Raw genomic sequence first — 24,828 nt, forward strand, 5'->3', positions numbered from 1 at the left:
TGTTGACGTGCCTGAACGCCATCACACCAGGAATTATTGGATGCAATGAGAAAGATGCAACGACCAGCTCGCAGATGAAACTAAGCAATACGAAGGCAACGACGACGACACATGGAAGTTCACAAATGCCTCTGCGTCTGCATAACCATTCAGACCATTCATAACAGACTAAAAACATTACAATCCTTCTTACCCAGTTTATCGAACTTGCCATACTCGAGTAGTCATCAGTCTATTTTTACTATCCTGTTAAGCCGCCTCTCTTACTAAACTACTTGCCAATTTACTAGCTGGATCAGGATCTTGTCTGGCCATCTCTGCCAAAGTGAGCAGTTTCTTAACACCGATAGAAAGATCTGCTCTTCCTTCTTGACCGAGTCTTGCATCTTTAAGCATTTTCATCGACCTCGCGAGTTCGTTTGAATTGTTGAATAATCCAACTTCTCTTAGACAATGATCAACCCCTTCCAGTGTCGTTATGGGTGATATAGGTATATCTGTGTCGAAAGCTGATAACACATCCATATCGGACAAGATAGATCTGTTGGATGTCGTGGCTAAAATCAATAATCGTCGGCCCTACAATACCAAAAGTCAGCTTTGCTGTTATATGGAAGAGGTATTTCGAGTACGTGCATACCTTCGGCGGTCTTTTACCGAATAATACAACCAAAGCTTGTAATACACCATTTGCGAATCTTGGCCCGATGGGATTCCAGTCTATATTCTTAGTCAGCTTTCTACCTCTGTTGGTGACTCGTAAGAAGCTGACCTACCAAGTAATCGCTCAATATTATCGACAACAATAACACTCAAAGGACTCTTATAACTGTCCGAGAAGATCTTGTGCAACTGAGCTATTTTCTGAGGTTCAGAATAGCCGACCATACTTTCCGGTGAGATCAACTTGATGAAGGGGAAATCGGATGCCATGGCGATCGTAGCTGCGAGGGCCGTTTTACCGGCACCAGATGGACCTGGATCACATTCGAATGAGCTTCTATCTTCATTCGCGAAAGTCCTAACAAAAGCTCACCATGCAGTAAGGCAGAGACCAGAGGTGTTCTATCGGATTTCCTGACTTGTTCCACCAATAGACTTCCATCGTTGAGCACATCCTGATTTCAGAGGCGTTAGCTTGAGGTACACCATCAGTAGAAGATTAACTCACATTGACGCGTTGCGAATAATGGATGATACCATTCTGTACAACTTGTTGCAATTCTTCTTCTGAAACACCAAAAGCAGCTTGTACTTCATCCAAAGCGTGCATGAAATCTGCTCTTGATATCTGAATGTTCTCGACCTCTTCGAACGAAGCGACTGTTCCGACCTGTTTCAGGTATATCAGTTCCCAATTCATTCACGTCTTCCCATCAAACGGCAGAAGGTATGAGAAATGGGATGAAGGTTACTGAACCTACCTTGACGTGTCTGTTAAAGGCGAAACTGGTTGCACTCTTGGTCAGACCACCTAACTCTGCTCCTGAGAAATTCTTGGTTAAAGCCGCCAATTCAGCTAGATCAACGTCGTCCGCCATAACTCCATTATTTCTCATTTTACTCGTATGAATATTCAAGATTTGGAATCTGCCCGCTTCATCAGGTAGCGAAATTTCGATGTGCACTTCTAATCTACCAGGTCGAAGTAAAGCTTCATCGATCATATCCATTCGATTGGTCATACCAATGATCAAAACATTATTGAGTTGATCGACACCATCCATTTTTGATAATAATTGATTGACAACTGAATCGCCAACGCCGGTACCACTGTTGGTAGATCCACGTTGTTTACAGATAGCATCAAGTTCATCGAAAATGATGATGTGCAATCCGCTTTCATCACCTTTTTCTTTTTGCTAATCGCGAAGAAGAAAGAAATCAGCATTGTGAGACAAACTGGTCCGATAGCTTTGTCTAGGCATCACTAACCTCCTTCTCTGCGTCTGCAAACAGCTTCCTGATATTCTCTTCACTTTGACCAACAAATTTATTCAATATCTCAGGACCATTCACGACTTTCGGTTCTCTGGCGTTGAGCATTTTGCCGATCTGTCTGGCCATAAGGGTTTTACCGGTACCAGGGGGACCGAAAAGAAGAATACCTATACTCAAATATGCTCAGCTGCTGGGGCAAGGGAGGTTCATCCGCAGATAGTAGCTAACCTTTAACATGTTGAATACCTAACTTTTCAACTAACCCAGGAGGAAAGATCCGACTTGCGAATGCTCTTCTAAAGATTGCGGCAAATTCATTATCGAGACCACCAATACCCATATCCTCGAACTTGAAATTGGGAGCCAAGATAGCATTTGTAGGTCCACTGGAGTGATTCATCTCATCAGCTTTCCATATCATGTGGACGTAACGATGTAGAGTAGATCTCTACATGAGTGGTCGACGGGGAAATGGAAGGAGAAATCTAGACTGACCGCTTGGAGCTGTTCTTGAGTTTGATACCACTGCTAGGATCCTTGACCCAAATGATTTCTGTACCTTCCATTATAATACCTGTACCCCCATCGTTACCATCGAGGGTTGATACAGCTCTGACGGAGGCTTTGAGTTCATGTCCTCGGTAATCGAATACTAAAGGCTGAAGAGGACTTAGAGGGAGAGATGGGAATGCCTGTTTTGCGCAAATAATGAACCGTTAGATTTGATCTGATTTCGGCATACCACACATATATGCTCACGTTGTTGAAAGCAGCTGCCATGTCCTCACTATCGAATAAATCGCTAGTTTCCTTTCTCTTCAATCTGAATCCGACCTAATCGTCGAGCTCGAAATATGAGCATAGATTTGAGGATTTACAATAAGTGCAAGAAAAGCAGAAACATACCTCTAACTCGACAGTACTTGCCCAATCACCATTTCCAGGATGATAAGGTTCCAGTTCAACTGTTTCTCCTACAGCTGACAGTCCGACCCATTGTCTGATAATCTTTGATGGCCCTACATGTCTTGGAGGCAGAGTATGCGTTGGGTCGCGACTATTTACGCTCGGTATAATCAGCTTAATCAAGGGCTATGTACAAAGGAATAGTAGGTGATCGGTGATGTAACGTACATGATTGAGAACACGAATTTGTTTCTCATTACGACGAATTCAACGTCAGGTGAGAAGTCCGATGGGTTAACGACCAATCGATTAGTCAAAGCTAATGGATCCGATGGACACGGCGCTATGTTGTATCTACGGGTATACTCCTAGCTGGTAAGCTGAACATCCCCGTGTGATTTTCTGGAAGGTCCGTTCCAAGATCACTCACATTCCTCTACCTGATCCACCACCACCACCACCTCCTCCTCCTCCTTGATGTTGTTGTTGAGGATAACCTCTTTGTGGAGTGGATGGTTGTTGTTGTTGAGGTCTATATTCTGCTTTCTCAGCATAGTAACCGTCTCCTCCACCGGCGCCTCCTCTAGGTGGTAAAGGTGGCTGCTGTTGTTGTTGAGGCTGCCTTTGAGGAGTACCATATCCACCTTGCTGTCCTTGATTACCATATGGATCTCTCTGACTTGGAGGTTGAGGTGGTGCAGGTGATTGTCTAGGTGGTAAAGAAGGTTGAGATGAATAAGAGTTATTATCCGCTGGTAATCTCTCATAAGGTGATTGATTTCCTCCCACCCCTGTGGATCCAGGTCCTCCCGCACGTCGAGCGGCAGGTGCACTGGGATCGTTACGCTTGAAGAACGACATGGATGGTGTGTCTATTGGAATGTGTGTATGTATCAATTGGGGAGAGAGATATGAAAGGTGGTTTGATGGGGATGAAGTGGTGAAGTGGTGAAGTGGATGATGAGCGTCAGTGAAAGTGGCGTGGAGGCCGATACGCGGGTGGTGGTGGTGGTGCAACTTCCGACGGAATCAGAATGACACGAGCAGATATGATTGGAGATGCAAAATAATATCATGACCAGGTAACAAAGGCTTCGAGAGCGGCACATCACGAGGGAAAGTAGAAGGGAGACGACTGTAACTCCTTGGTCATAGGGAAAAACAGCAACCGAACCTAGAGGGAGAATGACGCAACAACGGTCATGAGAAAAGTACAAGAGAAGCTTGGACAGTGAAGTGGAGCTGTGGCAGAAAGGTGGCCACAAGGAAATCAGAGGCTCCATTTGAGGAAGCGAATGATATCAATGGAAGATACTACAGCGAAGCCCATCCTAGAAGACGATCGAGGATATCTACTTACACATCTATGATAATATGTATCGACCGACCAGCATCATCCCTAGTCACTGTTTTGTCTTTTTGATTTTCACCGAGTAATTTCGCCTTATATACACTTTGACTGCCATAAAACCCCCATCACCTCTTCTCCCCCGTACGAACTGACATAAGGACAAAAATTAAATGATCAAGAAAGATGACATCAGTCGACACTAGGCCTTGCTTTTCCTTTTGCAATTCCCTGTCGAAAGACACTAAAGAATTTCCGACATTGGCAGTGAAGACGACGTTTTGGGATGCCACTCAACAGGATCATAATGGTTTGAATGGATCTAACAGAGGTCAAGGAGAAGATCCCAACTCTCGAGATTTGTCGACTTATGACGATGAAGACAATCGGCCCAAAGTCATAATTCTTCCTGTTCTCAAGACGGGCGCCGATTTCAAGGATGTATCGGATGATCTTACCTCAAGACATGGCGTTTTTGCTCGTGATCAGCCCGAAATTAGGCCACTGGCGCGAATATCCTACAAGGGTGAGATTTCTGAGCGCCGAATGAGGCTGGCTAGAGGGTGGGCAGCCTACCTGAGTAAGCAGAGAGACGACGGTCCTGTATGGACCTTAAGTTATACCTTTAAAGAAGGGGATGACGTTCCTTCTGCTCTAATTGCCTACAATGATGCAGCGCAAGAAGAGATCACCAAGAGCTATTTTTCCTGGGCCAATGATCTGTACATCAGGGTGACTGGTCTCAACGAAGATGGAACACGAACACCAATAAGAGAAGACCTAGACACAGCTCTAGTGTACACTGTCGAAGATTTTCAACTTCAAGTGCCTTTTAAAAAGATAAATCAAGGGAATTTACCACTGACAAGAGAAGAATACTCGGTATACGTCAAAAACAAATTCGAAGGCTATGTTATGGGAGATCAGAGTCAATCCCTAAGAAGCTCAATGGCTCCTGCAAACATCGACTTGTTCTCCATAATCAAGCCGGAAACTCATAATACTGCTGATACATCCGGTACGAGCGATCGTGAAACTCAAGATGATAGTACGATTTAAACCCTGATCATAGCTGCCTTCTGTCCTTTTTCAGATTTACATGACGAACTGACAAAATACCATCCTGGTAGTATGTAGATACAAATACGCTCAAACGATGTTAGATATGGGGTGTGATTGTTCATAAAACGTCAGCGAGCATTCATAGGTTGACAGCGAATGTACAACTTACTGACACCTCAGAACTGACAAGCACAAGGGCTGATCGACATTGCACGTTTGATCAACATCAGGCTGTACAGGGGGCTGAGATAGAGCAGGTGATTAGCCAGGTGGGAGAGAGAGGTTGGGGTCAACGAGGAAATATTATCCGCTGGTGATCTCTAGTGAATGATTGATTACATCGTTCAGAACCCCCTGATCCTCCTAGTGCTCCAGCATGTCGAGCAGCAGATGCGCTTGGATTGTCTCCATTGAACACTGACTTGATCTTTTTTGTTGTGATATGAGTGGTCAGAGCAGAAATGAAAGATGAAAGGTGTTGATAGCAGACAAAACGAACATCGTCAATACAATCGCGATGACAGAGTGGCTGGAGGATGATGTCATGCAGATAGCTTATGACCTCTGCCACGGCATTAGAAGCAAAGCATCGAGAAAGGAAGTGGAGTGAAGAGGTAGCAAAGCTTTACTCAAGAAGGACATATGACGCTGAAGCTTAAAGGGAGGTAGCAAGTTTTTTTAAGAAGAGGTCTAGAGAAGGCGAGGTGGAGTGAAATGGTGGCAAAAAGGTTGGTCAGAAAATAGAAGGGGCCTTCCAGTTGATCAATGTAAGTCTACCATAGCGAGCGAGCGAAGAATTGTGTTATAAAAGCAAAGACCCCGATGAGTCTCGAATTACCTTTCGAGATTCAGTTCCAACACTTAAGACTTCGCTCAACATACAGTACAGCAAGAGTGCAAGTTGACGGAATCGTACTATAAACCCTGCGGTCCTCTGCATCCTCATTCAGTCAAATATTCCACCCATAAACCCATAAACAAACGACGAAGATGGCATCATTTAATCTCGAATCTAAATCTAGTCTCATCTCGGGCAGTTCCCATCGGGGTTGGACCACTTTAGATAACACCTTTTTCAGTAGATTGACGAAAGGGATTCGCGAAACGAAGGATAATTCTACCTTCAGGAAACCCAGCGGAGACAGTTTAGGAGAAGAAGATCCATTTCCTCTACCCAGCAGTGAAAGGGGAGGATTTCGTCCGAAAGTGATTGTTTTCCCTTACAGTCAATCGGGCTGTGAATTTAAGGATGAGACGGATGATCCCACTTCAACACAAGGTGTCTACACCTTCATGGGTCCAGATGTGAGGGTCATGAGTCGTGTCACCGAGGTTGAAGCTGGTCGCACCTCTCAACGCCGAATGGAATTGGCCGAAAAATGGGCTGCATACGTAGATCAATCTGTAAACATAGATCGAAAACCTTTTTGGACTCTAAATCTTGAGTGGGAAAAAGGAGACGACTTGCCTTCATCCATGGTCAGATTTCAGGATATGACGTCAAAGGCGATGGTCGATAGTTATTTGTCCTGGATTGATGACAAATACAGAAAAACATATTTCAAGGAAAAAGGGCGAGACATAGATATCAAAGATGAGATCGATTTAGTCTCAGTTTGTACCGTCCAAGATTTTGAAGGAGCACCCAACCCTTTTCATCGAATTCCCTCAGCCGACTTACCGTTATCCTTTGAAGACTTCTCAGAGCACATGAAAGTAAGATATAATGGCTATTTCATGGGAGATCCGGGGCAACAACTCAAGTCTTCAAAGGCACCTCCATCGCGTAAACTGTACTCCATAATCAAGCCGACAACCATTGATGCCATCAATAGCTCTAACACGAGCGATAATAATAACCAAGATACCGGTACAAGTTAAGACAGCGGTGATTACTTTTCGTTCTTTCCAGGATCTTGGTGATGATGGTTGGATTGCCGTACCTCTATTATGTATATATAGCCCCAAATAGGTCGTATGCACACGGTTATTGCCTGTCTAGTTGCCAAGTGATCAGTGCTTTTTCCATGAATGATCACCTCAGCGGACCTTTTCTGCTGTGCCCGGTAGACTTGGATGAGTATTGGAAGCCCTGACAGGCAAGACGACAAAGTGACTATTGATGTTCAGTCACGTCAGATCATGCATACAAATAATCTATCCCATCATTTTCTCCTGGATCTCGCCATCAGCCACTTTCTTGAGTAACTCAAGTTGATTCGCTACTTCTCTCAAAGTAGACAAGACTTGTTTATTACTATATTTTTTTGCAAACTCAATCAGCAAATTGGCCCTCTTTCCAGATTGTAGGTGTTTCACTTACCCATCCAACCAACCATATTCTTTGTATTCCATTTTCTGTTCTTCGCAATACTGTTTGACCAGCAAACTAGCTTGACGTAAGTTATGTCTAGGTAATCTAGGAAAGAGATGATGAGTTACTTGAAGATGTAATCCGCCATGTATAAATTCGATATCAGGTGAACAGATTACGTCCATCGTGGTTCGTAATTGACGAGAAGGGAACGATTCGGTTGGACCGAGATCTTCTGTTGAACATGCAAAGTGGGACAAGACGATCTGTGGTAGTGAGAGGAGAGAGTAGAGATTACTTTTGAGCTTAAATCCTTCCTTTGAGATTAGAATCCTACTCACTTGAACATGCACAGGACTTGCTGCTATATGACTTATTAATAAATAACCCAGTCTCATTTTCCAACTGGGTAAACTCTTCAACATAGATAAATAGTAGAACCAATAAAAGGCAATACCGGCAAGTTCGTATCTCCAGAAGTTGTTGCGTTTCGGTTTAGCTCCAAAGAGATATATATACGATTGGGCGTAAAGGTTGAATCGAGCTAAAGAGAGTACGATATAGTACAATTTATGTCTGTTCAAATTCCCTTCGTCAGAAACAATGTTGAGCGTGGCCAAACAGAATGAAATTGTCTACTCACTGGACGCTTATCAAGATTCTCGAGAATCCATCGAAGGACATTACTTTCTTATGATATGTAGACCATAAAGAACCGAAGAAGTCTTTCGATATAGCGAAAAATGGGATATGTTGAATGTCAGGATCATGTTCAGGATGATTCGTTACAACTACATTATTGAGTTATATCAGCATAACCACTACAAGCGGATACAAAAGGTGAGCTGGGACGACGAAAAAGACTTACGATGATGAATATTGTGATTCTTCGCGAGTAGAGATGGGACAGATCAGCTACAGGCCATTGAGAGCCAGAGTAGTTGGGACTTACATCACACCACCAACTAACGCTCAAACCTCCGATCCAACTAGCAATTGTCATACCTATCACTCTATCCCACCAATAATTTCCAGTCACTCCAGTATGTCCAGCATCATGAACGATGACTAAGGTAGATAAACCATATCAGAAACGATTGTAAGTTGGATCACGCAGAGATCGCAGATCACTCACAAGTCAATTGTTGGAACAGCAACCCTAACAGAGTAGCTGACATCATTTGGCCTACCCATCCTTGCGTACTATTCCGTATCTCAGTATTGCACTCAACGAAAGTATGAGGTGACCTACTAGAAGAATAAACCGAAAGCCGCCAAGGCAAGTATGGTATACCTAGCCAAATCGCTTCCATAACCTGCTAAAGGACCTGGCGGTTTGAATAAACCAGCATCTACTACTCTTTTACGAAGTTCTTGATATGCCAATGATCTTTTATACTCAATCTCTCTGTTCATATCTGATAAAGGAGGTTCCAGTTCTTCAGGAGATAAAGTGTGCACATCCAAGTTCTTTATTCCATTTCCAGTCGGTATTGAAGGTATAGGAGCTTTTTCGGGATTTAACGAGATTGTTTTCTGTAAGATTGATTCTGCCAATGTTACCTGACCCTCTTTCGCCCAATGACCTTTTATTCCATCTGGATGTTTGATCAAACCTAATGCTATCGGTGGTGTCAGAGGTAACCAACCTTTTTTATCCAATTCGATTTTCCCTACAACGAATTTTTCCATTCGTTTAAGTGTCTCTTCGCTATGATAAGCTTCGATCTCATCTGATCCATCTCGTCCAACGAAATGAAGTAATGCTAATGACCCTCCGGGGTGAAAAGGTGACCATGAAGTCACGTTGATGACGCGTGAATGAAGGATGATCAGTTGTTGGCCAGAACATATACGTGAAGCGATCTCAGATCGACTGAACAAAGGAATGTCGCGTTTCGCTGAAGGAGCGGACGACATACTGTCTAGGGAGGATCGAGAGGATGAGAAGGGAGATGTAACGAGCAAGAACAATGTTATAGATGCTTTCGAGAGAGACAGATGGTGCTGAGAAATGGGACTGCATTCTTTATGGGAGCGGAGTAGTTACGTAATTACGCGCAGATCACAGAAGCGGCTATAACCGAGATTGTGCGGAGATTGCATTTCAACTCCGTCAGCGCCACGTGAAATGGCAATTTATTTTGATTTTATAACAATATTTCTGGGATTTTACGAATGTTGAATTGATATCTTTGTAAAAGTGTGAAAGAGGAAAGAACAAGTCAAAGAAGAACAGGATCCCAAGTGATAGACCTCGAAAGGATCGACCGAAATAGACAGGTAGATCGCGATGCCAGATATCAAGCTAAGAAATCAAGTCAGTATAGCTTGTTAACAAAATCAATCAACGCTAATCGTTCTTCTATCAGCCGTTCGATCTAGCTTTTCACCCTACAGAATCAGTGATCTTCTCATCACTGTTGACTGGGGAAGTAAAGTCATGGCGATATGATGATGAAGATGGATCTACATCCACTTCATGGAGTGTCAGGCCTTCAAAGAGAACTGCAAGGGCAATAGCTCCTGAACAAGATGGTAAACACCTTTGGGTGGGTGGTAAAAGTGGTACTTTGTTGTGAGTTTCATCAGTGCTTGAAGTGATCCATTGAGCGAACCCCACAAGTGAGATGAGCAAATGGCTAATCATTATTATGATGACTTTCGGAAAAGTCAACTGACTACTGAGATGGGAACGATAGTGAGAGAACAGGAAAAAGCTCACGAGTAAGTCTTTTGTTCATGTTGATTTGGAAAAACCTTTATATCCTGATAATTCCGTGTGTCTAGTGTACCGATAAATCGAGTCTTCTGCGTCAATGAGAATTTAGTAGCAACGGGAGATGATGATGGTATAATAAAACTTTGGGATCCGAGAAAACCAGATCCATTAAGAGAATATAATCAACATTTCGATTATATATCAGATTTCACTTATTTCGAAGATAAAAGACAACTAGTAGCTACTTCGTAAGTTTCTTTTCTTTCAAATCATACAATACAACATAATCGATGGGGAAAATTCACTCATGACCTATTTCAGAGGAGATGGACATTTATCAGTGATTGATATTCGATCAAATAAACCTCAACCATTGACTGTATCTGCAGATCAAGAGGATGAGTTACTATCAATTGTTCAAGTTAAAGGCGGACAAAAAGTCATAGTGGGAAGTGGATTAGGTATATTATCTATCTGGAATAGAAAATCAGGCTGGGGCGACTGTGAGTTGCATATTACGCAAACCATCTATCAAATTCGATACCTCATGACTGCAATTCATGTTGGGAGCGGCTTCGTCACAGTAATGGATGTCCTTTTGTATATTTGCTGATCCTTCTTCATTTTGATACAGCCGTGGATCGAATACCTGGACACCCAGCTTCGATAGATGCTATAGTAGCTTTAACTCCCGATATAATAGCTACAGGATCAGAAGATGGTATGATAAGAGTATTACAGGTATTACCACATAAATTCCGTGAGTAAACAATACTAGAGGATAGTCGAGGTCATTGCTAAAAATGAATTAGTCGGAGTCATCGCATCGCATGAAGAATATCCTATAGAAAGAATAAAGTTAGATCATAACTCAAAATGGTTAGGAAGTGTCAGTCACGACGAGTGTTTGAAATTGACCGATGTATCAGATCTTTTCGAAGAAAGTGACGGCGAAGACGAAGATATGGAAAAGGACAGTGATGATGACGACGATGCTGAGGAAGGAAAGGAGGATAAGGTCACCACAAATGAAGGGGAAGACGAAGATGAGGATGAAGATGGTGATATTGAAGTGGATTCAGGTTCAGACTCAGATTCAGACGAAGAAGTTCAAGTTGTGCGTGACAGGAAAAAGAAGAAAGGTGGTTTAGGTGATTTGGGTAAAGGTGGACAAGCTCAAAAAGATGAAGATTTCTTTGCGGACTTGTAAATAGCCAACTTACATTGGGGATTTTCTGATTGTTTCACCTGCATATATGTTATACCACATTCGACATTCTTGATTTTAAGTCCATGTACATATCGTTATTTCATGCATTATAGTCATACAAATACCTAAATGAAATAGTCTATGACATATGTTTTAGTGCTTCCCTGTACGCTTCACCTTTATCAACGTATACACCATACGTCTCATCTCCAATCTGAGTAGTCAATTTACCTATATCAATATTATTGTTATTATCTTGCCAATCTTTTATAGATAGATTTGATATGTCGTTGGACCACCAAGATCTTTCTGCCATTTCTAATCTCACTAAACCTAACCCAATTGATCCTTTCAACGTCAAGATCTTCCCTGCTGATCTCGATTTTTTCGATGGCGCAGAAGATGGCGGATGGTATGTTATGTCCAAATCACCACCTATATCAATGCCACCACTGAGTACACTCGGATCTGATGAAGAAGAAGAAGAGGCGGGGTGGATATAATCGGATAATGATCCTCCTTTATTCAATGGTATTAATCGAATGGGCAATATACGCTTTCGTGTCGCTCCTGTATGATATGTACGGACTGTTAATTCTTGACCTAAATAACAGCCTTTCCTGAAATCGACTGTGAGTTCAACAGTGAAAATACGATCAGTATTCTTTTCAATCTATTCTACATGAGGACTTGCACCCACCTCCTCCGTGTAGATCCATACAGCTCTCCAGTGGTAATGCGTGACCTGGTATTATCTCATCTGGACCTTCTGGCACTCCAAGTATCATCCTTTTGAGGTGATATGATTCGGTAGATGTTAAATCGTGTGATGAAGTCAATGAAGCTAAGAACATGGAATCAATTAGTCAGCTTGAAACTCTCTCAGGCAAATCTTGCATTCTTGTTCTTGTTCGATCAAGACTCACGCTGATCACCTTTTGGCACTAGTATCTGTCTACCTAGACTATTTATACCCCAACCAGCTCTTAGATCCCAACAGCCGATTTCTTTTTCAGATAATTCCAAATCTCGGGGCTCATTATTTTCCCAATGATATTGCGATTCACTTGCACCACCACTACCAAATTTCCAAATTCTATCAGGCTGTTTACCTTTCCCTTTACCTTTTTGGTTTACATTGTTATTGTTATTGTTATTGTTATCCTGTTCTAGATCTTGACCCCACGAAGCGTATGTATCCCATTGATCAGATACATCTCTGATTTTCACTTTTGCTCTTAATTTGAATGGAGGTAAAAAAGTCTGCAGTGGTGAAGGATGATTATTTTCATTCGATTCATGTGAAACCAGATACCTTGAAGACGATATAGGGAATATGAATGTGGTATGTAATACTCTACCTGAAGCATTCAAGAATCCACTATATCCACCTTTCAATGAGTCTACATCTTTACAACTTAATCCTTTCAAGAACTTTTGGGAATCGGGTCCGGTTAATTCTAATATCGATTTATGTGGTAGTTTAGCTATACTAGGTATAATCCTTGAGCTCGACATTGTATTGTCGTGTGGTGGTGGTGGTCGTGGTAGTAGAAGAAGTACTAGCAGTCCTGATGGTTCTTGCAGTCAGTGAACACGATGATAATGATGAGGTGAGGTTGCATGACGGTGAAGAGGTGAGAGTGGATGACATCCTATACGTAACTACGGCGTAATAGATATTGAAAATCCTGACGTAAAAGCGTAAACACTGCCTTTTTTTCACCATTCACTACTTGTTATACTTGTTACTTCTGTTTGTCTCCTCTATTTCCAATCATTCTTCTCTGTCTCTCTTGCATTAGATAAAACAGAACTATATACATTACGAACAAGAACAATCAGGTTCAGTGCATGAGAAGAGGGACTGTCTACATCAGAACCAGAATTAGAATCGATACTACATATACACCCCACGCGCTCAGGCTGAAACAAAAGCAACTCACATCCTTCTTCCTTCCCTTCTTCCCCCTCCCATATCAATACTTATTCCCTACCGCCTTGTCTCTCTTGGATTTATACATCACCTCCCTATTGAATCAGCCTCTTTCTCGAACATTATCACCATCAACCATCCGTTTACACACATCACCGTATTGCAAGCTGGGTGTTACATCCTACCCAATCAACCGTCAATCAATAACGCAGGACCCAAAGAACTTTTCAATTCATGCAATAACGAACAGTATATATCAAATGGTCGATATCAACAACACAGATTACGATCCTTATCATCCGCTCTCAAGACCCAAAGCTGCATTCACAAGTCATCTAGGTCCACCAGCTTCTTCATCACCTGAAGGATCAAAAGATGCTAGAATAAGGGAAGCGGCGCAAGCTGCATCTGCATATAAGTCAGATTCGTATTCAAAGCAAGATGGGCATATGGATGAACCATTGAACGGTAATGGGACAACAGATGAGAATGAGAGTAGGAATGGAGATGAAGAAGGACCAAAAGGGTTTGAAGCTGTTAGAATAAGTGAGTTCATACACCTTCCCCTCACTCACACAGATTGGGATGGTAATAACTGATACACTGTCACTATAACCAAAAGATGGCTCGAAGTCACCTCGAATCAATCCTTTTCATCTTCTATCATATCCTGATTCAACATCTCCTTTACCGCCTCTTCCACCTCACTTACAATCTTTGACGTCTGAAGAAAATCGTGAAGATACAAATACCAACACTGAACACATACATCAGAATGAAATTGGAAATGGTAATGGTTATACGACCATCCTTAGTGATGGTAACGGAGAAACTATAACGGCACCTGTACATATCACTAAAGTGACATCTACAGCTGTTGTAGTGACTGCTGAAACACCTGAAGGGACACATCGACGAGTGATGAATAAAATCACTAACGTGTTTAAGAGAGATTCATCAAGTGATCCAGGAAGATCTCCAGCAATGCAAGGACCACCTCCAAGTCCACCGCTCAGTGAAGCAGGTGATAACGCTTCTTCTGTATTCGCATCTGAAACCACAGATAATCCAGAAACAATAGAAACTCATATCGAACAAATACTTTCTCCAGTTGATGAAATACCGAATGATATTCCTGATCCACCTGAAAATGGAAGTCCTTCAATAGCAAATGCGTTCACAACAGAACCTACTGATCTTGGTGGATCACCCACCTCTTTAGCACCTCCTATACCTTATACACGTAGAGTTTCAAGTGGTTCAGCGACTTCAAGTAGAGCAGGTTCTTTATCAATCGTAAGAAGTGGTAGATTAGCTCCTCAACGTGATCCTCAGCAAGCAGAGCATACTTTAGCGTCGACTTCAACTTCTAATCAGAACCATGGGAATATAGGTTTAGGATTATCGAAGAATCTACCTGATATACCAACGGATCAAGAGAGAAGGGGTAGTGCAGGTAGTATATTATCTGCCCCTAGACCAATAAGGAGAAGTACGAATCCGTCACCTGTCGTGCCATCGTCGCCTAGATCACCTTTAACTCATTCACTCTCAACCTTCTCACCTCCACAAAACACTACCGCAATTCCTGGATTAGAAGGCGCAGCTCTAGCTTCTGATATTCTCGCTCAGACGGAGATACTGAGACAGCAAAGACTAGAGAGGAGACAAAAGAAAGCCAGTGCTCAGAGTGCAGCCGGTGCTGGGCCTGCTGTCGAACCAACCGAGAATGAGCAAATACCGAGAGCCAAAGTGGAAGAAAAACCAAAAGAACCTCAGGAAACAAAGGTATTGGTCGGAAACCTCATTGGAGAAGACCACGTCAATTACGTATTAATGTACAATATGCTTACCGGTATCCGTATAGGAGTGAGTGAATCTTATCCCTCTGAGACTGATAGAAACTAACTGATTGAATCGAATAGGTCTCACGATGTCAAGCAAAGATAAAACGACCGTTAACCGATGAGGATTACTATGCTAGGCATAAATTCTCTTTTGACATGTGGGTTTCTATGATATCAAAGATTGGTCTTCTTCCACTGACGGTTGCTGCGAATGCAGTGTTGGGAACGAACTTACACCTTCAGCAAAATACGATTTCAAATTCAAAGATTATGCACCATGGGTTTTCCGTGATTTGAGAGATGATCATTTCCATTTGGATCCTGCCGATTACCTGTTATCACTCACTGCGAAATACATCTTATCAGAACTAGGATCACCTGGTAAATCAGGTAGTTTCTTTTATTTTTCAAGAGATTATCGATTTATCATCAAAACAATTTCACACGCGGAACATAAATTCCTGAGATCAATCCTGAAGGATTACCATCAACATATAAAGACGAATCCGCATACGTTATTATCAAGATTTTATGGATTACACAGAGTCAAATTACCTCGAGGTAGAAAAATTCATTTCGTGATAATGAATAACCTTTTCCCACCCCATAGAGATATCCATGAGACATACGATCTGAAAGGATCAGCATTCGGAAGAGAATATCCAGAAGAAAAAGCCAAAACAAATCCTAAAGCTGTACTGAAAGATAAGAATTGGGTGAATAGAGCTAGAACATTAGAGTTAGGTCCAGAGAAAAGAGCTTTATTATCTGAACAACTGAGGAGAGATATGGAATTCTTGAAAAAGGCTAAAGTGATGGATTATTCATTATTAGTCGGTATACATAATATGGAAAGAGGTAATAGGGATAATTTAAGAGAGAATCAGTTACAAATGTTCCATGTGAGTTTGGCCTGAAACTCCTCCATTGCCATATCCCCCAAGGTACAGTATTGAAATCGGATCTGACAATCATTTTTCCCAAAATTCACAGCCTGAAGTACCACCACCACGTCGTAAACCATCAGCCATTAAACAATCAAATGAAGCTTCGAACGTTAGAAAAGCGATTAGGAGATCTGATCCAAAAATGTTGGATGTAGCTTCACAATTACCTTCGGCGGATTCAGCAGATCGACGTCATTTCTTATTCTATCAAGATGAAGGTGGATTAAGAGCGACAGATGAAGCGAATCAAAATATGGATGTTATATATTATCTTGGTGTGATCGATATTTGTACACCTTACAATACGTTAAAAAAAGTTGAACATTTATGGAAATCGATGACTGAAGATAGGGTGAGATTTTTTTAATTTTGGACATCGTTAAAGTATATTCCCCCCTGAATGTTGTTGACCTTTTACCTCCTTCTAGCATACGATATCATGTATAGATCCAATAAGTTATGGTCAAAGATTCCTTAATTTCTTGACATCAGTAATGAGAGGTGGAGATAAATCATTGAGGCCATTAGGATTAGAAGACTCGACAAAAACTGAAGAAGAGGAAAAACCAGTCGGTGAAATAGGTCAGCCTAGACGACATCCTCAACTACAAGGTGACGTAGAACAATATGGAGAACCAACCGGGGATGGGGATGTCAATCTCAACGCTCACACCATCGCTAATGGTGATGGAAATACATCAGGGAGGGAAGTTGTTCAAGTTAAGACAGAGTTGAATCCGGTTGCTGTACAAGCTGATCAACGTGGTATCGCAATGTAAGAAGTATGCGAATGAACGCAGAGTGCGGAGCCAGTATCAGATCAAGCAGGTCTATCGTATTTTTGACCGGAATAAGATCATCACTATCTGGGTGTACGGCATGACGAGGGAAGTTAGTACTTATGTTCAGAGTCCATTTACGAATAAATTAGGGAGAAGAACGGCTTTGATTTTGCTCCTGCCATACCGGTATGCTATTTCACGTTGTCAATGCATTATCTATACGCATCCTACAATTCTTACATTTCGTGCATGACTCGCAAAGTAGATTCACTCGACAAGTGGAAGGACAGGAAAGCTTGCCATGATATCAACAAGTACAATAACAAGTTCTCTACATGCTGTATTTACATAGGTTGAACCAGTATGACATCCGTTAAATAAGACATGCCGACAGGTTGAAAAATATACAGTGATGTTGATCATTCCCTTTTCTGTTGATTTACATCCTGATCCTTACTATCGCCTGTAACACCATAATCCAGGTCTCTCTTTATATCTTCAGTCAATGAAAGAGTCAAAGAACTCCTTGATCTTTGTCTACTTCCAATCCTATATAAACCACCTGAACCCGATCCTGACCCGATGTGTGAAGGAGGCGATCTCAATGATAATGCAGGACTCAGTATCGCTTCGTTACCACTTGAGAATGATGGAGGTGGGGATGACTTTGAAGGGTTAGGGTTACGATCGACGTTGAAAGAAGAAGAGTTTGAAGTCACACTTGAATTCGAATCTCTTCGAGATAATAATCTGGTTGAACTCGAACTGACCCTACGTGCTGAACCTGATAATAACAATGGTCGGGGTAAAGGTGATTGCGATAACGCATCTTGATTCCCAGTTTGGGTAAGCTTAGTAGGTGGTGTTGAAGATGTCAATGATGCTAAACGCTCAGTTATCGACTTCGATGATGAAACACTCGATGTTGATATCTGAGCCTGGGACTGGTTAATCCCTTCGATTTTAGGATTCTCACCGGTACCAGCTTCACCGTTGACATGAGAAGACTTTTCGATGAGATCGGTAGATCTGTGCTCTTGTCTGGGGGTTGACGGAGCTTGAGAGGTCTGTTTTGATTTACTTGACCAGAATGAACCGATCGCTTTTGACCATGATGAAGTAGTAGTTTCAATTACACCCGGTTCTTTAGATTGAGTAGTACTTTCTGAAGAATGGATATGATCAATGTCTTCTCCTTGTGAAATAGCGTCCATCCTAGCTTCTTGTACTTGTCTTGCCATATCTAATATAGCTTCAATACCTCCAATTTCATTTAATGGATAATTCCTTAGTATTTCTAAATTCCTCACAAAAATGAGATTTTGGTCTTGGACATCATCAAATTGATATTGGTCATATTGATAATTCCCTTCTTCTTCCCATAATCCAATGTTCCTCTTCTTCCTCCTCGACGAGGTATTGTTGTTATCATTGTTGATGTTGATTCTATTATTGGCGTTGTTATATAGTAAATGATCTTTAACCAGTAATAACATCGATAAAGCAATATCAATTATGATATCTAATTTAGGTTGTGAATTAGGTGTCGAAGGTGATTGAGAGATAATAAAATCGAATAATTTAGGTAAATGAATTTGTTTGATGTCTTTTATGAATAAATGATTAAACCATCTATATCCATATAAAGTATTATCCAAATTCCTTTTTTGGAGAACATCATAATACGGTTTATTTATCCATTCCAATCGACTGGACAATTTTTTGAGATGCAGGTTGATTGTCGATCCTTCATCAATGAATAATGTATCTATCAATTCACTCGATAGAGAAGACAAACACCAAAATGTATTTTCTTCTATGTAATCTAGTGACACTTCATACTTTATTGTTTTACTGTTATTTTTATTGTTATGATTCATGTTACAACCTGAATGAATCATGTATAAGATTGAAGTTATATCCAGAATGGAAGATTGATATTTCAGTTGAGGATGTGATTTGATGAATATATATGTTAATCTGGTCAGTGATTCCAGATGAGTTTCGGCATGATACATTGAACCCGAGTATTGTCTTGGTGAAATCGTACTTGTAGGTAATGGTTTGGGTGATAGTAGAGTTATAGGTGAATTGGATTTACCATTGTCTTTGTTATTACTACTGAGTAGTAGAGAAGAGGTATTCGTGTCGAGTGTGAGAGGAGGAGGTTTGATGGTTTCTAATCTAGATAACATGGGAGGCGGTGTAGGATCAATCGAAAGTGTTATTTTAGGTGACATGATTTCGACTTCAGCTTCAGCTTCGACTTCAACCTCTTCTTCCTTGGAGGTTCCATTTGTATTTCTATTGCGATTCGTATTCTGCTGCAATGATGTACTATGATTCCTAGAATTACCAAACCCATTTTTATGTTCAGCTTCGTTGAGCATATCTATGCGCTTGAATATAGCTCTTCTAGATAGTATTGGCTGTGGTCTTGTACGGGTGCCATCTGCACGACCAAAGTCATCGTCGTCTTCATCATCATCATCAATGTCATCATCATTTCCATCATCGACATCGGCATTGCCTCGACTGGGAAGTCGAGAATCTTTCAAAGGTCTAAAAGGTGATGATTTAGTAGGCACAGTACGTGATTTCCAGAAAGATGATCGATGTAGAGTCTTGATATCCCTCGAGATCTCTAATAATACTTTATCACTTGTAGATAAAGAAGAAGAAGAAGACGAGGACGAGGACGAGGACGAGGACGAGGATGATCTCTATAAGGAAAGGAGAGAAATCAGTTGAATAGGTGCTGTCTCAATTTGTGAAGATGGTGGGAATGGTAGTCAAGATGTAAGACTCACAGGTAATGATTCCAGGTCATCCATGAACGTTTTGACGAGGTTCTATTCCAATTCTTTAGTACTTGTACTGCAAATGTACTACCAAAAGAAAGGATAGTCATTAGTACTCACATAATACTTATATCTTTGATTCTTTAGAGTAGATTTCCATTTATTCTTTTCAGGAGGTAGCGTCTCTAGTAGTAAAGAATATGCTAATGGTCTTAAATGAGGTGGATGATTCGGTATACCTATGTCGAAGCAAAAGGACGCTTAGCTATGAGACTCGAGAGCTCAAGCTCAAACTCGCTGGAGATTCTCATAAGGATGAAAGATAGTTGTTTTCTCACCTCTTTCACACAGTTTCCTCAATGTCGGTATATCAACTATACGTTCTGAAGCATTCTTAGATCCATCAAGTAATCTTTGAAATGCGAATAACCTATATCCACAACTGTGTTATAATGCAGTCGTACAGCTATCTGTGGGAAATTGAACATGATCCTCACCTCTCATTCTCATCTTCCTCATCCAAGTAGCTCATGTTATTTTGGCAAGGGCAATGAGATCTTGCACTATCGTCCACCCCTAGTCAAATACTGTGTATGCGATATGAGGATGAGTGGAATATCAATAGATGAGCGAGAGAGCAATGAAGATTGAGAAAGGTGTTGGTGGATTCAGCTTAAGCTTTAATAACCGGAACAAGAACAAATACTCGAGTGAAGAATATTCTATCCCGAGCTCACGATAATCTTTCTCTTCTTCTTCTTGCTATTTCCATTTTCATTTTCACTTTCAACCTCAACCTCAGCGATCAGCAGTCTCATAGGATGCCTCCGCGATCTTCAGTCCACACATTCACGAGTATCTCCACGAGGCGGCCCAGGTCTAGGACGACTAATCTGGTAACATCGTCTGTAGTCGCTTATCGTGCACAAAGCACTTCCGAACCTCGACCTTCTCCTCCTACTACTTCGAATACAGCTCATACAAGACCCGCTTACTCTCGTGCGAACCTAGCTGCATTCGCTGCTGAAGGTGAACTATTAACGGCAGCCTCGAAAGGTCCACCAAAACATACACTGGCTTCCAATTCTGCATCACATCCACACCCACAACCTCATCCTCATCCTCATCCTCATCCGCATTCTCAGAGTTTCCCTACTCCACCAAGACCATCAGTCTACCCTCGTCCAGTATTGAAATCGAATCCATACGCCGATAGATATACTATATCAGAAGCTGAATTAGGGGAACAAGTAGAACCAGTGCAAAGCATTTCAACCTCTCCTGTTTCTGCTTTTGCTTCTCAAAAATCCCATCCACGTGCACCCGCTGAATCACACCCACAATCGAACACCAAATCTGTAATAGGAGAACGTCGAGGAAGGACTCTACGTAAAGGGCGCCATGTTCAAACGCAAATACAATCGCATGGTCGAGTACAAAGCGCTTGGAGAAATCCAAACCCATCTTCAGAATCAGAAGCAGGAACAAAACCAAACTCAACGTCAACATCAACAACAACAACAACAACAACAACAGCTTCATCACCTAAAATCCACCTCTCGATTGACGAATACATCACTTTACACGAAGGGTATATAACGTATACTTCCTCCAAAAGTAAGATCTACAATGCGGTTATCACCTGGAATAGACTAAAAGATGCTTGCACTTGTAGACAATGTCGTGACCCCTCAACTAAACAAAAGCTGATAACAACAGGCCAAGTCATGAAAGGTATACTATCAGATGGGAAACCTTATTTCACAAAAGATAGAAAAGAAGGTGAAAACGGTAAAACAGGAGGAGGTTTGAAGATTATATGGAAAAAATCGGGTAAACGCTCAAACTCAAATGTCAATATGGGATCCAATCTAAACTCAAGTATAACTCATCATGAGTCTGAACTCACCACCTCGATACACGGTAAAAGTGAGGAACACGTTGATAACGATATACAGAACGAAGTTCGTCATGAGGAGGGCGCCAATGACCTTGAGGCTGGTGTTCAAGTCAGTGCAAATCAAGATGATAACGCGATAGAAAATCCGACATTCTCAAATGCACATATACAGTATATAGGAAGAAGCAAACTTCGATCAATGGCAAGCCCATCTTCACATCATTCTAATATCAGCTCGTTATCTCGTACATTATGGGAGGAAAAAGATATAAATGATTCAGAATCACTTAAAATTGACTTCGAACAACTGGAAACTAAAGAACCTGAGATAATGCTAAGTTTACTTGAACAACTCCATGTTTACGGATTAGTGGTCATTAAGAATGTGCCTACGAACCCGACAGACGATCAATCTTGTTATCTGCGTAAAGTCATGAGCTGGATAGGCGAGATCAGAAATACATTTTATGGCGAAACATGGGATGTTAAAAGTATGAAAAAGAGTAAGAACGTTGCGTAAGTTGTAATCATTCTATTATTCTATTGTGACTGTGAGCACAGATACAAAACTAACAATCTTGCCTCAATCAACGAATATCTTCTAGCTACACCAACCTCGATCTTGGGTTACACATGGATCTATTATATTTCTCATCACCACCTCGATTTCAATCATTACATTGTCTAAGAAATCGAGTCAATGGTGGAATGTCATATTTTGTCGATTCATTCAAAGTAGCATCTGATTTACCTAGAAATATCTTCTCAACATTACAAGATAATCATATTCCTTATGTTTATAACAACGACGATCATTTCTTGAAGTTCAAACATCCAATCATAAGTCGAGGATCCTCAACATGGGATTTACATTCCGCTATTAATTGGTCACCGCCGTTTAGAGATTGGATAGAACCATTCAGCACCAACCGAGGTAATCCTAGATCAAACAATAATCCCGCCGTAGCGGCTCAACAAGAACAGTTGTTATTTGAAGCCATAGCTGTATTTGAAGAAAGATTGAGTGATCCAAAATATCATTATTCGTTCACGATGAAAGAAGGTGATTTAGTCATGTTCGATAACAGACGCGTTTTACATGCTAGAACTGGATTCTGGGATAAGACCGAGGAACAACGTAAAGAAGAAGGAATAAAATTGATTGAAGGTGAACCTACAAGATGGTTGAAAGGCTGTTATCTAGATGGTGAAGCAGTTTGGGATAGACTGGCTGTGTTGAAGAGACAAGTTGATGTGGACAGGAAGCAAGACTTTCGGAAACTCAAAGACGATGCTCCTGTGTATACGTATCCTCGAACTAAAGATTCTTCATCTGATGAACTGGATTGAGCGATGGTGTATACCATGAACACGGATGTAAAATTGTACTATTATATGTCATACAACAAAATTAAAATGATGTTTACCTCTCTCTACGGATCTTTTCCAAACGCTCTCAGAATGGCAGGTACAGGACTAACAGTCTCTGCAGTAGACGGATTTCTATCCCATTTAGTTCCTTTCAATCCAATTTCACCTTGACCCTGTATTTCACCTTGACCATCTTTCCTATATTTACTTTTAAGTATCCTTGTCACAGCTTCTCTTGAAATACCGAATTTCTTAGATAAGACTTCTTTTGAGAACTTGACTGGATCCAATGAATAAAGGGCCTTCATCCCTGCCATCGCTGAATAAGTTAACTTTTTAGTTGGTTTCCAATATTCATCAGGTGATTTGGAGGATGAAGGTGGTGGTGATATATCGGCAGCTCCAACTTGTGAAGGTGAAGAATTGGGTGAAAGATTATCTGCCTTGTTCAATATCAGCTTTGCTTTTTCATCATATTATCTTACTTTACATCTACATAGTCAAGGAAAAGGATATACCCACGGTTATTATTTGATCTATCAGAAGCTGGTGAAGAACCGAATGATTGTCTGTAACGAGGTTGATTTGATAAGGACGAGTTTGTTCCTCTCTCTGTTCGAATGTCTGATTTTGATGAATATGGAGATTGTGATGAATTTTTATCGGTATTGAACTGAAATGTACTTCTCCCGGATCGACCTTTATACCTATCTGTATTTTCTTCTGATCCGAAATCTGATTCTGATCGTGAAGAAGTACCGAGACCAGTATCAAATGAAACTTTATTATTTCTCATTCCGAAATTCCTCTTGTTATTACTATTGCTAGTACCACCACTTGAATCCCTATTCCTAGATTGATTGGGTCTTCGCTCATCCCCATCACGAAAAGATGGATTCATCCTCTTGGCTTGTTCTCTAAACATCTCATCCGCTCTTTTGAATTTATTCTTGGCGAATCTTGCACGATGATCCATTCCAATTTTCTCTTTCCATTCTTCTTCACCCAAGCTCGAATCATCCTTGCCATCGTGAATGTTTGGATATGAAGATGAAGAGTGTATTTCTGAAGTTGATCTCGAAGGAGGATATGAAATCGAGCTTCTCGATTTGTTACGACGTATACCGAATTCATTGGAATTGCCATTACCGTATTTTTCAAATACCGATTTATTCTTTTGTTCATATAGACCTTCTAGGAATTTCAATCTCTCGTTTTCCTCTTTACCTGATTTACCTGTTGGAGCATCAAAATCTATAGGTACACGGTTACCATAGGCGTCTATCTTAGCTATGGGAGCTTCGTATGGTTTTTGAGGTCTTTTCACCGATACAATTGGTGAAGAGCAGAATGAACGACCGACTTGCTGAGTGGACACGCCAAGGAAAAGAGGAACTCGGGAGGAGGAAGCCGTTGAGAGGATGAACATGATATGAAGACTGTTATATCGGTAGGGCTGTGGTCTGATGACATGAGGAATGAAGGAAAGAAGTGAAGAACATATAATCATTCCATGTGTGTTCCTCTGAAATTTCCCATCTAAGCTACCTGTATAGGGATGTGATTTTAATTATTCCTCCCATTTTAAGATCACCTTCCTTGTCATGCTCTCAACGCTCAATTCAAATCATCGATATGCAACATACATACATCTATGTATTGGTATCATAACTCAGTCCATTGTATCACAAACAAGTAAACTCTACGGTCCCAGCACACGCCATTTGAATCTCTAGTCCTC

General features: G+C 41.1%; 10 protein-coding genes across 10 annotated transcripts; 5 read left to right on the forward strand and 5 right to left on the reverse strand.

Annotated features, from left to right (window-relative positions):
• Positions 1-249: 249 nt before the first annotated feature.
• IL334_000222 (uncharacterized protein) lies at positions 250-3,708 on the reverse strand (the record flags this gene model as incomplete). Its single annotated transcript, XM_062932006.1, has 13 exons — positions 250-579; positions 641-720; positions 777-977; positions 1,037-1,118; positions 1,172-1,333; positions 1,425-1,862; positions 1,936-2,108; positions 2,170-2,327; positions 2,437-2,633; positions 2,701-2,775; positions 2,848-2,998; positions 3,076-3,201; positions 3,278-3,708. 13 exons carry the CDS (start codon positions 3,706-3,708, stop codon positions 250-252), a joined length of 2,604 nt encoding a protein of 867 aa, XP_062788057.1.
• Positions 3,709-4,381: 673 nt separating this feature from the next.
• On the forward strand, positions 4,382-5,254 carry IL334_000223 (uncharacterized protein; the record flags this gene model as incomplete). Its single annotated transcript, XM_062932007.1, has 1 exon — positions 4,382-5,254. The coding sequence occupies one exon, from the start codon at positions 4,382-4,384 to the stop codon at positions 5,252-5,254; it is 873 nt and encodes a 290-aa protein (XP_062788058.1).
• Positions 5,255-6,247: 993 nt separating this feature from the next.
• IL334_000224 (uncharacterized protein) lies at positions 6,248-7,138 on the forward strand (the record flags this gene model as incomplete). Its single annotated transcript, XM_062932008.1, has 1 exon — positions 6,248-7,138. The coding sequence occupies one exon, from the start codon at positions 6,248-6,250 to the stop codon at positions 7,136-7,138; it is 891 nt and encodes a 296-aa protein (XP_062788059.1).
• Positions 7,139-7,414: 276 nt separating this feature from the next.
• Positions 7,415-9,491, reverse strand: IL334_000225 (uncharacterized protein; the record flags this gene model as incomplete). The annotated part of the gene is made up of 8 exons (XM_062932009.1): positions 7,415-7,514; positions 7,581-7,837; positions 7,913-8,147; positions 8,215-8,362; positions 8,440-8,458; positions 8,524-8,639; positions 8,707-8,774; positions 8,824-9,491. The coding sequence occupies 8 exons, from the start codon at positions 9,489-9,491 to the stop codon at positions 7,415-7,417; spliced, it is 1,611 nt and encodes a 536-aa protein (XP_062788060.1).
• Positions 9,492-9,864: 373 nt separating this feature from the next.
• Positions 9,865-11,503, forward strand: IL334_000226 (uncharacterized protein; the record flags this gene model as incomplete). The annotated part of the gene is made up of 7 exons (XM_062932010.1): positions 9,865-9,891; positions 9,944-10,149; positions 10,245-10,298; positions 10,362-10,541; positions 10,615-10,796; positions 10,928-11,053; positions 11,106-11,503. The coding sequence occupies 7 exons, from the start codon at positions 9,865-9,867 to the stop codon at positions 11,501-11,503; spliced, it is 1,173 nt and encodes a 390-aa protein (XP_062788061.1).
• Positions 11,504-11,642: 139 nt separating this feature from the next.
• On the reverse strand, positions 11,643-13,021 carry IL334_000227 (uncharacterized protein; the record flags this gene model as incomplete). Its single annotated transcript, XM_062932011.1, has 3 exons — positions 11,643-12,133; positions 12,204-12,347; positions 12,430-13,021. 3 exons carry the CDS (start codon positions 13,019-13,021, stop codon positions 11,643-11,645), a joined length of 1,227 nt encoding a protein of 408 aa, XP_062788062.1.
• A 678-nt stretch (positions 13,022-13,699) lies between these two features.
• On the forward strand, positions 13,700-17,012 carry IL334_000228 (uncharacterized protein; the record flags this gene model as incomplete). The annotated part of the gene is made up of 6 exons (XM_062932012.1): positions 13,700-13,985; positions 14,062-15,308; positions 15,365-15,444; positions 15,504-16,188; positions 16,280-16,585; positions 16,662-17,012. 6 exons carry the CDS (start codon positions 13,700-13,702, stop codon positions 17,010-17,012), a joined length of 2,955 nt encoding a protein of 984 aa, XP_062788063.1.
• A 422-nt stretch (positions 17,013-17,434) lies between these two features.
• On the reverse strand, positions 17,435-20,348 carry IL334_000229 (uncharacterized protein; the record flags this gene model as incomplete). The annotated part of the gene is made up of 5 exons (XM_062932013.1): positions 17,435-19,738; positions 19,826-19,867; positions 19,937-20,055; positions 20,155-20,246; positions 20,314-20,348. 5 exons carry the CDS (start codon positions 20,346-20,348, stop codon positions 17,435-17,437), a joined length of 2,592 nt encoding a protein of 863 aa, XP_062788064.1.
• A 289-nt stretch (positions 20,349-20,637) lies between these two features.
• IL334_000230 (uncharacterized protein) lies at positions 20,638-23,066 on the forward strand (the record flags this gene model as incomplete). Its single annotated transcript, XM_062932014.1, has 2 exons — positions 20,638-22,232; positions 22,322-23,066. The coding sequence occupies 2 exons, from the start codon at positions 20,638-20,640 to the stop codon at positions 23,064-23,066; spliced, it is 2,340 nt and encodes a 779-aa protein (XP_062788065.1).
• An 83-nt stretch (positions 23,067-23,149) lies between these two features.
• Positions 23,150-24,516, reverse strand: IL334_000231 (uncharacterized protein; the record flags this gene model as incomplete). The annotated part of the gene is made up of 2 exons (XM_062932015.1): positions 23,150-23,526; positions 23,610-24,516. The coding sequence occupies 2 exons, from the start codon at positions 24,514-24,516 to the stop codon at positions 23,150-23,152; spliced, it is 1,284 nt and encodes a 427-aa protein (XP_062788066.1).
• Positions 24,517-24,828: the final 312 nt, after the last annotated feature.

The sequence above is a fragment of the Kwoniella shivajii genome, chromosome 1 (assembly GCF_035658355.1).
Source record: "Kwoniella shivajii chromosome 1, complete sequence".
Taxonomy (NCBI): domain Eukaryota; kingdom Fungi; phylum Basidiomycota; class Tremellomycetes; order Tremellales; family Cryptococcaceae; genus Kwoniella; species Kwoniella shivajii.